General features: G+C 38.6%; 1 protein-coding gene across 1 annotated transcript in view; it reads left to right on the top strand.

Annotated features, from left to right (window-relative positions):
• Positions 1-2,223: 2,223 nt before the first annotated feature.
• MCF2L2 (MCF.2 cell line derived transforming sequence-like 2) overlaps positions 2,224-15,864 on the top strand; it is a 193,402-nt gene continuing 179,761 nt past the window's right edge. The window contains exon 1 of the mRNA XM_068546304.1: positions 2,224-2,282. Coding sequence (XP_068402405.1) covers positions 2,257-2,282 — 26 coding nt within the window. The 5' untranslated portion in view covers positions 2,224-2,256. The remainder of the gene's footprint in view (positions 2,283-15,864) is intronic.

Genomic DNA, 15,864 nt, shown 5'->3' with positions numbered 1-15,864 from the left:
AGGTAGACTGGCGACATGGCCTGGATTCTCGAGGTTTTGGGCCAGGACCCTCTCTCCTTAGGATAGCTGCCTGCCTTTGCTTCTCTGAGTCTCCCTTTTCCGTAGTTTCTTCATTGATCCCACACCCTCAGTAATCACGCAGTCCTCATTAAACCACACCCTGCACTGATGCCTCTTTCATTAGATGTGTGGAATACGTGTGGTCATTTGTAGTTAACTTCACTTGGGAGCCGTGTTCCACTGAAAGTAGCCCCCCTCCACGGGCATAGCCTGGAAGGTGCTCCCAGCACTTCAGCTCATGTCCCTCTGCCTAGGGTACAAGTGCTCCAAGTTTCTTAGTCCTCGGTGCCTTAGCAGCTCAGTCATTTTTTCACGGCCCTTTTTGGCCAAAAGCAATACCTAACAGTCAAAACAACTTAAGTCTGTATGTCCTGACAACTTAGTAGCCGTTTGAAAAAATAAATACACACAGTTGAAAGAAAAAGTAATATTTAACTTTCATTCTTAGAGAACCACAATTATCTCAAACCTTGGAATCAGTCTAGACATCACCACCTGCATTTCCTGTTCCACATTGATTTTCATACTGCACTTGCTGTATTTTTTAAATTAAAAAAATTTTTTTATTTATTTTTATTTTTTATTTATTTATTTTTGGCTGCATTGGGTCTTCGTTGCTGCGCTTGGGCTTTCTATAGTTGCGGCGAGCGGGGGCTACTCTTTGTTGCTGTGTGCAGGCTTCTCATTGAGGTGGCTTCTCTTGTTGTGGAGCACAGGCTCTAGGCAACTGGGCTTCAGTAGTTGTGGCACACGGGCTCAGTAGTTGTGGCTCGTGGACTCTACAGCACAGGCTCAGTCGTTGTGGCGGACAGGCTTAGTTGCTCCGCGGCATGTGGGGTCTTCCCAGACCAGGGCTCGAACCCGTGTCTCCTGCATTGGCAGGCGGATTCTTAACCACTGCGCCACCAGGGAAGCCCTGCACTTGCTTTTTATCCCAGCAGCCACCAAACCCCCAACTTCCCAAAGATGCAATGCCATTCAAAAGAATACTGCACGGTTTGATATTGAAATTCTGAACTACCTCAAGCTAGTAGCAAGCAAGGCATCTGACAGATGCCAATTATTGCTGTTTTCCCCCCCAATTTAAAATATTCATGGTGGTTTTGTGAGTTCACTGTGGTTCCCTGTTTGGGAACCATGGGGCTGGAACATAGTCATGTGGGTACATCTAGGGGCAAAGAGATTGAGAAATACAGTCTGTTTAATTTAATCTGGTGGCCTTTGCTCCAATGAATTAAATATTTGAATATTAATTTTACACTTTTGTTCTCACAGGGATGTCTTATATTCCCTTGTAAGAGTTACTGAAGGGCAGCTGATTATTGCTTCCTTGCAAGAATAATGACCATAATAATGGTTAACATTTATTGAGCACTTATATAATAATAAACACTCTGCTAAAGTGCTTTTCATATATATTCTCACTTAATCCTCACAGTACCTTTTGAGGTAGGTACAGGTAATATGCCTATGACATAGATACATATGTATATATAAGGAAACTTGTATTTAAGTGTCTTGCTTAAAATCACATAGAGATTAAGTGATAAAGCAGAATTTGAACAAGCCTGTTTGATTTTAGAGCCAACTCTCTCTCTCTTTTTTTTTTTTTTTTTGGCCACGCCGCACTGCATGCAGGATCTGAGTTCCCTGACCAGGGAGTGAACCTTTGTCCCCTGCAGTGGAAGTGCAGAGTCCTAACCACCGGACCGCCAGGGAATTCTCTAGAGCCAGCTCTCTTAATCACCATGCTCTTTTACCTTTGATATTTAATAACTACAAAAATAAAGAGCAATATTACGTAATTGTGTTGGCATTATTTACTATTCTACCTATGCTAAAATATTTAAATCAGTGTTATCTTTTATACAGTAGCTATCTTCAAAGGATTCAAAAATTGAATTCTCACAACACCCCTGAGCAAGCATGAAGGAGAGAGACTTGTTCGAAATAGTTCAGTGTCAACCTTCCTGCATTCTGCTCTGAAATAATATAGACAGAAAAGGGGGTGGCCGATGCACATCTCAATATTAACTGAAGTCCCTTACCTGCAGAGGTGTGATGTGAAACATTTTGCTAACATCTTGACCACCTATTTTTGTTGCAGGAGGCCGAGGGAAAGATGGTGCCCCCATCATCACTTTTCCAGAGTTTGTGGGGTTCAAACACATCCCAGATGAGGACTTTCTGAATGTCATGACCTACCTCACTAGCGTCCCCAGGTGAGCTGAACACAGTGCTCTGCTGCCTTCCTTGTCACTGGCTTTGTCCTGAATTTCCCATGTGGAAGGGCTGGGGTGAGATGGAGTCTTCCCTGAGCAGAGCTCACACTGGCATATAACTCAGCCAGTTTTGCTTATCCATCAGTCACAGACCAGGGATGTGGAAAGAGACTAGAAAACAAAGTTACACGGGTATCGGTTTTGATTATGGTGTGCACATACGCAGTACTTAATAAACATTGTTGAGTGAATGAAAAATTGATTGAATCACTAATGCTGCTCTTGTTCCTTCAGGTTCATTGCTCTAGATTAAGGTGATTCTGGCTTCCTGGGGCCTGTCGTCTCAGACACCTGGCCGTTGCTCAGGGAGGTCAAGCCATGTTAGGAGTTATTTAATTTATCTCCCTCAAATAAGGAATTCAGGGGTAGATTTTATAGTTGTCATTGTCAGATGGAGAAACTAAGTCACAGAGCAAGGAAACTAAAAGTCCAGGAATAAAAACTGTGCCTAAATGAGACCAAAACTGAGATGTTTTTGGGCATCTGCTACTTCCACCTCTCTGGCCCAGGTCTCACATATTTATGCCACTTAAGTCAATAAATAGCCAGATCTCCAAGGGATGGAATGTGGTACAGAGTTCATATTGGTGACAAACATTTTATAGACATAGATGGAGCTGGGCGTGGGGTCCAAACCCAATTCTCCCGGAAAGCAGACTTGGCCAGGAAAGGCCTTACCCTCCATGGGTCTGTATTGCTTAGGATACTGTCGGTTACTTAACTGCTTTGTGGTTAGGAGTCTGCATAACAGCCAGGGGTGTGCTGTTTTGCTTGCTTTCCATCTGCCTCATATGATTTAGAGGTAAACACCAACTCTGATTGAAAGGCCACCTGGAGTCTGATCCCACCTGCAGAGATTAGGAAGTTGATTAGTTTGCTTTAACCAAACCCACTCTTTTTTGGTTTTTTGTTTTTGTTATTTTTACCCTTCTTACTTCTTCTTCAGAGAAAGCTATGGATTTATTTTTAATGCACTTCTTCAAAATTCAGTACTTACATTTCACCATTTCCCCCGTTCTCCGCCTCTGATCCCAGAATATTGTATGCATTATGCAGACACGGGAGGATTTGGGCTTTGTTGGTTTGAGGGAAGGATGCTGTGTATCTCTGGGTTTTGCTTACATGGTTCTGTCTACAGGAACACCTTTGCCACCCTTCTAGGCCTGGCTAATTCCTGCACAATCATCAGCCCTTAGTCTGATCTCATTTCTTCAAGGAAACTTGCCCTGACCCCAGTTCTGCTCTTACAGACTCTTTATTTCCACAGAACCCTGAGTGTACCCCTTGTATAATGCCACAGTATATGGAAATTATTTCTGCTTCTTCCATTAGACTGTGAACTAGTCAAGAGTAAGGGCCAATGCTTTTTTTCCCCCCCTTATTTTCTTTTTTTTAATTCCTAGCCCAGCACATAGTAGGTTCTCAAGAAGTGATGTTGGTGGAATTTCCAGTTCTGATATAATTCATCTCAATCAAAGAGTATTTGTTATAGGGTGAGAAGCGGGACACTGCCAGAGAGAGGGGAACCCCACTCCTCACTCCTGCCTTTTCCTCCCAGGGTTATAGGGAGTTGAACTTTGTCTCCCTCTTTGGCTCAATTGCCTCCGCAAACATTGACCTATCAGTTTAGCAACTTCTGTGAGGAGCAGCAAGGAAGAGGGTGAGCAGGGAGGTGGGTAACGGGTGGAAGTGCCTTCTCCCCATTCTCATTATATTTGTTGTAAACGCACTGTCTAATTTTACTGAGTCCCCGTATGCAGTCATGTGCTAAATGAAAAGTGTCATTTTCATCTTGTCCTTGCAGCCTTTTCTGAGTCATGCTGAGGACTGGACATTGAGTGCCATGTGACCCAGTGTAGAGAGAAGCATCGAGGGGTAGAAACCCTATCTCACAGGCCAAAAAGATGAGAAAAATCAAGACGTTACTGTTTAGGCCTGTTTTCCCTTTTCTGCTCTATGTTCTCGTATAATTTCTTGTGAACTCGGGAGTATTTTCCTTTCCTAGAATGCAGTTTGTCTCTTGAGAAAGAGTATTTGTCTGACCAGTTATTGCTCTTTCTTCTTCCTGGCATTTGCTTCTATTTGCTCACTGCCCCACCCCTTGTTACTTTCAACATAAAACAGAGACAATGGGTAAGAAGGTCTGAAAGGAGAATTTGACCTGAACTTTGCTTCCCAGTTTCCATTTCAGTTTCCAAAGAATGAAACCACTCCTGTTCCTTTTATGATTCCTATTCATCACAATTTGCATCTTCCTAAATGTTACAGTGGTTACCAGGCACCAGAGCTTTTCCCAGATTGCACAATATTTTATAGGCAGGTGGAATGACCTACAACAACAAGGAAGAATTGACGCACTAGAAGAGGAGAATGGCAGGATACTCAGGGCAGGGAAAGGAAAGCTCGATGCCTGAGATGAATAAGGATCTCTCATTGTGGCTGGGTTGGGTGAGTGCAGTAAGGCTTCCCACAGTAGCTCATTTTTTATCAGATCTTTGCTGAGTGCCATCAGTGTCTAGGGAGCTAGGTTAGGTGCCATAAAGGACCAAAAAGACCATAAGACAATATCTTGGATCTCAAGAGATTCATCACAGGACTCTGTTGTCATGATATTTTGTGAAATATGCAAAGAAAGTGCTATAGGAGCTCAGAAGAGAGAAAAGTCACTTCAGACAGGAAAAAACAAGGAAAGCTTCAAGAATGAAGTGGGCTTAAAGGATGGATAAGATTTCCACAGGTAAATCAGAGAGGGACATTTCAGAGAGAGAGAGAGAGAGAACAGGATGGTGTTTAAGAGCTTTGGACACAGGCCAAACTGGATTGAAATCCAGATTCTATGCTCCCCAGCTGTGTCTGGAGCAAATGACTTGGCTTCTATTTCCAGCCCCCACTCCACTGCTGGATTTTGAAGTTTTAAATAGAGCTTGTTTGGGGAATTACAGACTATCCAGGTTGCCCAGAGCAGAGTAAAAATCCTTTTCAGATAGTAGTGAGAAATGAGAGCTGGATAGACAGTGGGGAACAGACTGGGCAAGGCATTTTCCACCAAGTTAAGGAGTTTACGCACAGTGAGCAGGGCCAGGCCATTGGAGGTTCTGAGGAGGAAAGTGGCAACCAGATGAATTTGGTGGTGGTGTGCAGGATGGATCACAGGTAGTGGGGGAAAGGGGGCAGGGAGACCAGTTAAGGGCTTCCGCCCTGGGATAGGTGCAAAGTGAAGAGGGAGTGAGCTGCATGATGGCAGGAGGACTGGACAGAAGGGGATGGGCAGGAAAGATAGGCACTGAGGACTGGTGGTTGTGAGGGAAGAGGGAGAGTGAGGAACTAATGATGATCCTCAGCTTTAGGAATTGTATTCACAGTCAGATCTTCTTGCTTTTACATGTCTGGGCACATGGAATTGAGGTCTCCTTTGAAAGCTGTCTCCAGTGGCTACAGATTGTAGCTGAGTGGTTTGAAAAGGCATTAGTGAAATATTCTGAGCCACAGAGATGGCCAACTATTTTTAAATCGCAGTTGTTTTTCAAAAAATCAGTATTTGTATAACTAAGCATGCATTTTTAAAAAAAATTTATTTATTTATTTTTAGCCGTGTTGGTACCTGTGGGAGGGCTTTCTCTAGTTGTGGCGAGCAGGGGCCACTCTTCATCGCGGTGCGCGGGCCTCTCACTATCGCGGCCTCTCCTGTTGCGGAGCACAGGCTCCAGACGCGCAGGCTCAGTAGTTGTGGCTCACGAGCCCAGTTGCTCCACGGCATGTGGGATCTTCCCAGACCAGGGATCGAACCCGTGTGCCCTGCACTGGCAGGCAGATTCTCAACCACTGCGCCACCAGGGAAGCCCTAAGCATGCATTTTTATTACCCTATTCCTGTATGCAGTTTCTTTGTTTTACTCATAGTTCTGAGTTCATTACCTGAGAGGGATTGGAGAAAGTACTTGTATTAGATGGTAACAAGAACTATATTTCATAACTGTGAATTTTATGATTATTTACTATTTCTGAAGGTCTTTTTCTATAATGAATCTGTCCAGAGGCCTATTTAAGTTTGAAGAATTCTTCCATGTCCATTTTCCTCCCATAAAGCCTGATGAAGAGTCTTTGAGAAGAGTTGTACCTCTTTTACAATACACTGTCTGATAGAATGCTGTCGGGCATTTCTACTTTAGGAAGAGAGAGAAGGAGGACAGTGTTATTATTTGGCCTGTGAATTATAATGAGACTTGCTCCTTTGTATTGAAAGACTGAATGGGATTATAGCAACCTGGCAGCTTTAGAAACCAGCCTCGCCAGAGAAGTGAGTTCGATCTGGGCCTTTTACTATTATGAAGACAGTGGAAAAGGCCCTGTTTTTAAGTGGCTTTGAATAGTATTAATAGGAAAGGTGCTGCTTTGATTGAGTAGTTAGGATAAGGTATGTTATTTCCTGGACTGGCTATGGAATTGCTCCCCCAAATCAGGAAAATGGAATCATTCATTTGACTTCTAAGGATAGAGGTTCAGAGTAGGGAGTCTTATTGGGCTGCTGTCTTGCCCAAGGTGGATGGATTTGCTTCACAGCTCTCAGGAAGGATACCTTCCGAGACCAGACCTTAGGCACCCAACTGAGGCTCAAAATTAGAGAGCACCCCATGGATTTATTATGAATAAATGGTGACAGTGGCAAGTAAGTCTTATATACCAGGAGAATTTGAATGGACTATATTAGAAGCCAGAAAAAAATTTAATATGCCAGATTCCTGGTCTTTGCTATGTAAGAGCCAGGGGGTCTGACATTGTTTCTCCCCAGTAGAATGACCTAGTGTGTATGTAACAGTTTTTCTTTGTTCATTTGTTTAAGTGATTGTTTTAGAATACCCATGCTATATCCTGCCTTTGTGCCATCTATCCTGTACAGAGAAGAGCTCACTTTCCCTTTTCTGATAATTCAGGTTTCTTTAGACATTCAAAACACAACCTCTTGCTTGAATTTAACAGTGCTAATGATTGTAAATATCTGGAATTTGTTCTTACTCAGTGGTATTATCAATTACAAACAAGATAATTGCTCTAGTTCTGTGGAAAATGCCATTGGTATTTTGATAGGGATTGTACTGAATCTGTAGATTGCCTTGGGTAGTATGGTCATTTTAACGATACTAATTCTTCTAATCCATGAACATGGTATATATTTCCATTTGTTTGTGTCATCTTCAATTTCTTTCATCAGTGTCATATCAATAGTTTTCTGAGTACAGGCCTTTTACCTCCTTAGTTAGATTTATTCCTAGGTATTTTATTCTTTTGGATGCAATTGTAAATGAGATTGTTATCTTAATTTCTATTTCTGATAGTTTGTGTTATTGTATAGAAATGCGACAGATTTCTGTATACTAATTTCGTATCCTGCAACTTTACTGAATTCATTGATGAACCCTAGTAGTTTTCTGGTGGCATCTTTAGATTTTCTGTGTATAGTATCATGTCATTTGCAAACAGTGAGAGTTTTACTTTTTCCTTTCCAATTTTGATTCCTTTAATTTTTTTTTCTTGTTTGATTGCTGGGGCTAGGACTTCCAATATTATGTTGAATAAAAGTGGCAAGAGTGGGCATCCTTATCTTGTTCCTGATCTTAGAAGGAAATGCTTTCAGCTTTTTACCATTGAGTATGATGTTAGCTCTGGCTTTATTTATTTTTTTATATTTATTTTTTAAATTAAGTGTAGCTGATTTACAATGTTGTGTTAGTTTCAGGTGTACAGCAAAGTGATTCAGTTATACATATATATATCTATTCTTTTTCAGATTCTTTTCCCTCATAGGTTATTACAAAATATTGAGTATAGTTCTCTGTGCTATACAGTAAGCTCTTGTTGGTTATCTATTTTATATATAGTAGTGTGTACATGTTAATCCCAAACTCCTAATTTATCCCTCCCCCCCCTTTCCCCTTTGGTAACCATGTTTGTTTTCTATGTCTGTGGGTCTATTCCTGTTTTGTAAACGAGTTCATTTGTATCATTTTTTTAGATTCCACATATAAGTGATATCATATGATATTTGTCTTTCTCTGTCTGACTTACATCACTTAGTATGATAATCTCTAGGTCCATCCATGTAGCTGCAAATGGCATTATTTCATTCTTTTTCATGGCTGAGTAATATTCCATTGTATATATATACCACATCTTCTTTATTCATTCATCTGTTGATGGAAATTTAGGTTGGTTCCATGTCTTGGCTATTGTAAATAGTGCTGTAATGAACATTGGGGTGCATGTATCTTTTTGAATTAGAGTTTTGTCTGGATATATGCCCAGGAGTGGGATTTCAGGATCATATGGTAACTCTATTTTTAGTTAGCTGTGGGCTTTATTATGTTGAAGTGTGTTCCCTCTATACCCACTTTGTTGAGAGTTTTTTTTATCATAAATGGATGTTGAATTTTGTCAAAAGCTTTTTCTGCATCTGTTGAGATGATCATATGATTTTCCTTCTTTAATTTGTTAACGTGGTGTATCACATTGATTGACTTCTGGATATTGAATCATCCTTGCATCCATGGGGTAAATCCCACTTGATCATGGTGTATGATCCTTTTAATGTGTTGTTGAATTTGGTTTGCTAATTTTTTGTTGATGATTTTTGCATCTATGTTCATCAGTGATATTAGCCTGTAGTTTTCTTTTTTGGTGATATCTCTGTCTGGTTTTGGTATCAGGGTGATGCTGGCCTCATAGAATGAGTTAGGAAGTATTCCTTCCTCTGCAATTTTTTGGAATGGTTTGAGAAGGATAGGTGTTAACTCTTCTTTAAATGTTTGGTAGAATTCACCTGTGAAATGATCTGGTCCTGGACTTTGTTGTTTTGGGAGTTTTTCTTATTATTGACTCAGTTTTTTTTACTGGTAATTCGTCTGTTCATACTTTGTATTCTTCATTGTTCAGTCTTGGAAGACTGTACAGTTCTAGGAATTTGTCCATTTCTTCTAGGTTGTCCATTTTATTGGCATATAATTGTTTATGGTAATCTCTTATGATAATTTGTATTTCTGTGGTATCTGTTGTAACTTCTTTTTCATTTCTGATTTTATTAATTTAGACTATCTCTTTTTTTCTTGATGAGCCTGGCTAAAGGTTCATCAATTTTGTTTAGACCAAATAATTCTAAAATTGGTATGGAAACACAACAGATCCCGAATAGCCAAAACAATCTTAAGAAAGAAGAACAAAGCTGGAGGGCTCACACTCCCTGATTTCACACTATACTACAAAGCTACAGTAATCAAAACAGTATGGCACTGGCGCAAAAACAGATACATACATCAGTGGAACAGAACAGAGAGCCCAGAAATGAATCCACAGTCATATGGGCAATTAATTTATGACAAACAGACAAGAATATACAATGGAGAAAAGACAGCTTCTTGAACAAGTGGTGTTAGGAAAACTGGATAGCTATATGCAAAAGAATCAAGCTAGACTACTCTCTCACACACATGCACAAAATAAATTCAAAATGGATTAAAGACTTAAATGTAAGACCTGAAACCATAAATCTCCTAGAAGAAAACATAGACTGTATGCTCTTTGACATAGTCTTTGTAGATTTTTTTGGATATATCTCCATAGACAAGGAAAACAAAAGCAAAAATAAACAACTGGGACTACATCAAACTAAAAAGCTTTTGCACAGCAAAGGAAACTGTCAGTAAAACAAAAAGGCCACCTACTGAATGGAAGAAGATATTTGCAAATGATATATATATGATATATATAATGATAATGATATAATGATATAACAGATATATCTGATATTCTCCAGAATATACAAAAAATTCATATAATTCAACATCAAAAAACAAACAACCTAGTTAAAAAATGGGCAGAGGATCTGAATAGATATTTTTCCAGGGAAGATAAGCAGATGGCCAACAGGCACATGAAAAGATGCTCAACATCACTACTTATCAGAGCAATGCAAATCAAAACCACAATGAGATATCACCTCACACCTGTCAGAATGGCTATTAACAAAAATACAAAAAAATAACAAGTGTTGGTGAGGATGTGGAGAAAAGATTTTTATTTTATTTTTTATATCTAAGTATACTTGATTTACAATGATGTGTTAGTTCCTGGTGTACAGCAAAGTGATTCAGTGTTGTAGCTCTGCTGTTGAGCTATCACAGCAGAGTTCAGTAATTGAGGCAGAGACCATATGGCCTGCAAAGCCTAAAATATTTACTCTGGTTCTTTACAGATAAAGTATGATGACTTTTAAGCTAGAATATTCTGACTGATAATACTTGGTGCACATTATTACTAAATTTAATGCAGTTGGGCTTCCCTGGTGGCACAGTGGTTAAGAATCTGCCTGCCAATGCAGGGGACATGGGTTTGAGCCCTGGTCCAGGAAGATCCCACATGCTGTGGAGCAACTAAACCCGTGCGCCACAACTACTGAGCCTGTGCTCTAGAGCCCGTGAGCCACAACTACTGAGCCCGTGTGACACAACTACTGAAACCCACGTGCCTAGAACCCATGCTCCACAACAAGAGAAGCCACTGCAATGAGAAGCCTGTGCACCACAACGAAGAGTAGCCCTTGCTCGCCGCAACCAGAGAAAAGCCCATATGCAGCAACAAAGACCCAATGCAGCCAAAAATAAAAAATAAATAAAATAAAATAAATTAATTTAAAAAAATTTAATGCAATGTTTATCGTCCCACTTAAGTTGTAAAGATTATTCATTCAGAAAGTTATTTGTGCTAATGCCTAGAGTCCTTTAATGTTTAATATTGTGGACTAACTCTGAATCCTCCTTCCCTATCATTTTCAGGCTTCCTTTAAATAGTAAGTAATAAATAGTGAAAAGTCATGTAATAATTAGTAAATAAGTAAATAGTATAAATAATAAAATAAAATAAATAGTAGACAATATGGTCATCCCTTGGTATAAACAGGGGATTGGTTCCAAGACCCTCGAGGATACCAAAATTTGCCTGTGCTCAAATCCCTTATACAGAATGGCACAGTACAGTCGTCCTTCTGTATCCACAGATGTGGAACCTGCATATATGGAGGGCCAGTTGTACTTGTTGATTTACTACTGTGCATTTACATCTTTCTTTACTCTCATCCTTCAAGTTCTTCTACCTATATTCCAATTTCTTTCCATTACTAAGATTTATAATGTATTTTACATCTTACTATAAATGTTTTTTTCTTTGATTATAGGTTGATCCTAAATAATAGAAATCAGTAGAATGCATTTATATATGTAATATAATTGGTCATCTAGAGTGAGAGATGTAATCCTAAGTCACTAAACCTGTGTCACTCAAAGGAGAATGCTATAAATGTTAAGGTAAAATAGGTTCTGTTTTCTCATACTCCATGGGTTGCTCAAAATCATGCCACAATTTAATTCATTTCAGACTCGGACAATGACTTTTTATATACCTTTTCCCCTAGCATTTCTAATTGCCTTTCTTTTTTTTCTCTTGTTTATAGAATGGTATATATCTATTGCATTATTTATATCTTATGGATTCTTTATCATAGAATTTGTCAAATGCATACATTAGACAAATTCTTTTGAGCCTCTCTGAGCTACTCTTATAATTCAAGGTGGTTGCTGTGTAAATCTACAGGCTGTCAACCTGGGATTGCTTTTTATTCTGTCTCTGGGAAGGTCATTCTTTCTTTTTGGGATTTCATTTTCATTAAAAAAACTTTCAAATTATTTCTTTTTTAGAAAAGGTGTATGGTAAGTGAATCTTACAAGATCTTGAATGTCAGAAAATGGCTCACTTTGACCTCACACTTGACTGACAGTCTGTCTGAGTATGGAATTTTTTATGTAAAATAACATTCATCCATTGATTTCTAGCATTCAGTGTTACTGATAAAAGGTTGATCCTTGTAACAAGGATCTGAGTCTTCATAGGTAAGCTGCTTCTTTCTCCCCATAGGAAGCTTTTGGGGTTTTTTCTTTACGTTTTGCAGGTTTGAAATTTCAAACTTTTTCTTTCATTCTGCTGGGCCTCTGAACAGAAGATTCAAGTCTCTCTTAGGCTTAGAATTTTTTTTTCTGTCATTTCTTTGCTTATTTCTTTCCTACAACTCTGTTTTCTGCTTCTGGAACTCAAATTAGAGGGACATTGCATCTTCTGAATCTCTCTTCTGTGTCTTTAACTTCCTTTTGTATTTTTCATCTCTTTATCACTTTACATTTTAATATATGTATATACTGTATATATCATATACAATACATATATATATATATATATAAATTGTCTGTTCACACCTTTGCTCTTTTTTCCCATTGAGTTTTCTATCTTTATTTTCCTGTCACTTTTAAGAATTCTTTATGGATTAAGGATATTAGCCCTTTATCTGTGATGTATGTTCTATATATTTTCTTTCAGTTTTTCATTTGTCCTTTAACTCTGCTTAGGATATTTTTTGCCATGTGAAATTTTTATGTCATCAAATATATCAGTGTTTCTTTTATTGCATCTGGATTTTGAGTCATTGTCAGAAAACTTTCGTATACCTGGGTTATAGAGGAATTCACCCAAGCTTTCTTGTAATACAGTATGATTTCACTTTTTACAGTTAGCCCTGATACAGTTGGTGTTTATTTCTGTGTGTGATATGAAGTGTAGATCTAAGTTTATCTTTTCCCAGATGGCTATTCAGTTATCCTAACACCATTAATTTTAAAAGCTCATCTTCACTTCAGTAATTTGAGAGCTAATTGGTCTGCCTATTCATAAGTGAGTAATATTCTATTTTAATTATGAGGAGTTAAATATGTTTAGTATCTTCTAGGATTAATTCCCCCTCCCCTCCCAGGTCCTTAAGCTTTGCTTACTTTTTTCATGTTTTCCTACTATTCTTTCTTGTTGTCTTTCTATGTCTATCTCCATTTAAAAAAAAAAAAAGAAAAACAACTTGTTGGTCTTTTCATTGAGACTGTTAAATTTATAAATTTACTCAGGAAAAAGTGACATACTTATGATGTTAAAATCATGCTATCAAGAACAAGAAAAGTCTTTCCATTTGTTAAAATCTACTTTTGTGTCTTTTAGGAGTGTTTAAAATTTTCCTGACATAGTTTTGTATATTTATTGTTAAGTTTATTCCTAAATATTTTATGTTTGTTGCTATTGTCAATGGGATAGCTCTACCATCATATCCATTAACTGGTAATTTTATTTGGTACTGAATTAGGTTTAGGTATCGTTGTCATACTTGCTTCATAAATAGCATTTTGAAATTTTCTTTCAGTTTTTAGGCTTGGAAACTATTTTTGTGGCATTGGGGCTTTATACAGTCATTGATGATTTGAATTCCTCTGTGAAATTCTCCTGTGAATCTGGGCCTTGATAACTTTATTTCCTCTATGGACATTGGTCTGTTTAAGCTTTACATTTCTAATGAGATCAATTGTGGTAAACTGTATTTTCCTAGGAAATTACCTATTTTTGTCTTGGTTTTTAAGTTTATTTGCATAGAGGTATGCAAAGTAATTTTCCTAAAACAAATTTTCTTGTGTTTCAGTGGTTATTTTCCCTGTGCTATTTCTTGGTTGGTTTATCTGTGCTTTGTCCTTTTTTCCCCCCCTTGATTAAGTGAGCTAGTGGCTTATTTATTTTGTTAATTTAAAAAATGGGATTCTGAAAACATAGGAAAAACACTCTTTGACATAAACCACAGCAAGATCTTTTTTGACCCACCTCCTAGAGTAATGGAAATAAAAACAAAAATAAACAAATGGGACCTAATGAAACTTCAAAGCTTTTGCACAGCAAAGGAAACCATAAACAAGACAAAAGACAACCCTCAGATTGGGAGAAAATATTTGCAAATGAAACAACAGACAAAGGGTTATCTCCAAAATATACAAACAGCTCATGGAGCTCAATATCAAAAAACACACAATTTAATTAAAAAATGGGTGGAAGACCTAAATAGACATTTCACCAAAGAAGACATACAGATGGCCAAGAGGCACATAAAAAGATGCTCAACATCACTAATTATTAGAGAAATGCAAATCAAAACTACAGTGAGGTATATCACCTCTCAACAGTCAGAATGGCCATTATCAAAAAATCTAGAAACAATAAATGCTGGAAAGGGTGTGGTGAAAAAGGAACCCTCCTGCACTGTTGGTGGGAATGTAAATTGATACAGCCACTATGGAGAACAGTATGGAGGTTCCTTAAAAAACTAAAAATAGAACTACCATATGACCCAGCAATTCCACTACTGGGCATATACCCTGAGAAAACCATAATTCAAAAAGAGACATGTACCGCGATGTTCATTGCAGCACTATTAACAATACCCAGGACATGGAACCAACTTAAATGTCCATCGACAGATGAATGGATAAAGAAGATGTGGCACATATATACCATGGAATATTACTCAGCCATAAAAAGAAAGGAAATTGAGTTATTTGTAGTGAGGTGGATGGACCTAGAGTCTGTCATACAGAGTGAAGTAAGTCAGAAAGAGAAAAACAAATACTGTATACTAAAGCATATATATGGAATCTAAAAAAAAAAAAATGGTACTGATGAACCTAGTTGCAGGGCAGGAATAAAGAGGTAGACATAGAGAATGGACTTGAGGACCCGGGGGATGTGGGAGGGGGAGGCTGGCACGAAGTGAGAGTAGCAGCGACATATATACACTACCGAATGTAAAATAGTTAGCTAGTGGGAAGCAGCAGCATAGCACAGGGAGATCAGCTTAGTGCTTTGCGATGACCTAGAGAGGTGGGATGGGGAGAGTGGGAGGGAGGCTAGGCGGGGAGGGGATGTGGGGATGTGTGTGTGCATGTGGCTGATCCCTTTTGTTGTACGACAGAGATTAACACAGTATTGTGAAGCAATCATACTCCAATAAAGATCTATTTTAAAAAATGGGATTCTGCAAAGGATGGAGAAATGGCGATGGTGATTGGGTAGGCTGTTAGCAATGTCTTCTACAATAAAAATCCTATTAGATATAAAAATAAAAAAATAAAAAAATAAAAAAATTAAAAATGGGATTCTGATTTTTTAATTAGATCTATTGGCTTTTCTCTTTTCTACCTTATTCACTCTGCCTTTATCTTTAATATCTTCTTCGTTGTGCTTTCTTTTGGGTTGGTTTTTTTTTTTTTCTCATTTTTTTTTAAAACTTTTTGGATTTATTTATTTATTTATTTATTTATGGCTGTGTTGGGTCTTTGTTTCTGTGTGAGGGCTTTCTCTAGTTGCGGCAAGTGGGGGCCACTCTTCATCGCAGTGCGCGGGCCTCTCATTATCGCGGCCTCTCTTGTTGCGGAGCACAGGCTCCAGATGCGCAGGCTCAGTAATTGTGGCTCACGGGCCTAGTTGCTCCGTGGCATGTGGGATCTTCCCAGACCAGGGCTCGAACCCGTGTCCCCTGCATTGTCAGGCAGATTCTCAACCACTGTGCCACCAGGGAAGCCCCATTTCTCATTTTTTGAGTTGAAAATTTTTTCTCTTTTTTTGAG

Source organism: Eschrichtius robustus, chromosome 6 (assembly GCF_028021215.1).
Source record: "Eschrichtius robustus isolate mEscRob2 chromosome 6, mEscRob2.pri, whole genome shotgun sequence".
Taxonomy (NCBI): domain Eukaryota; kingdom Metazoa; phylum Chordata; class Mammalia; order Artiodactyla; family Eschrichtiidae; genus Eschrichtius; species Eschrichtius robustus.
This window is presented reverse-complemented; position numbering and strand designations above follow the sequence as displayed.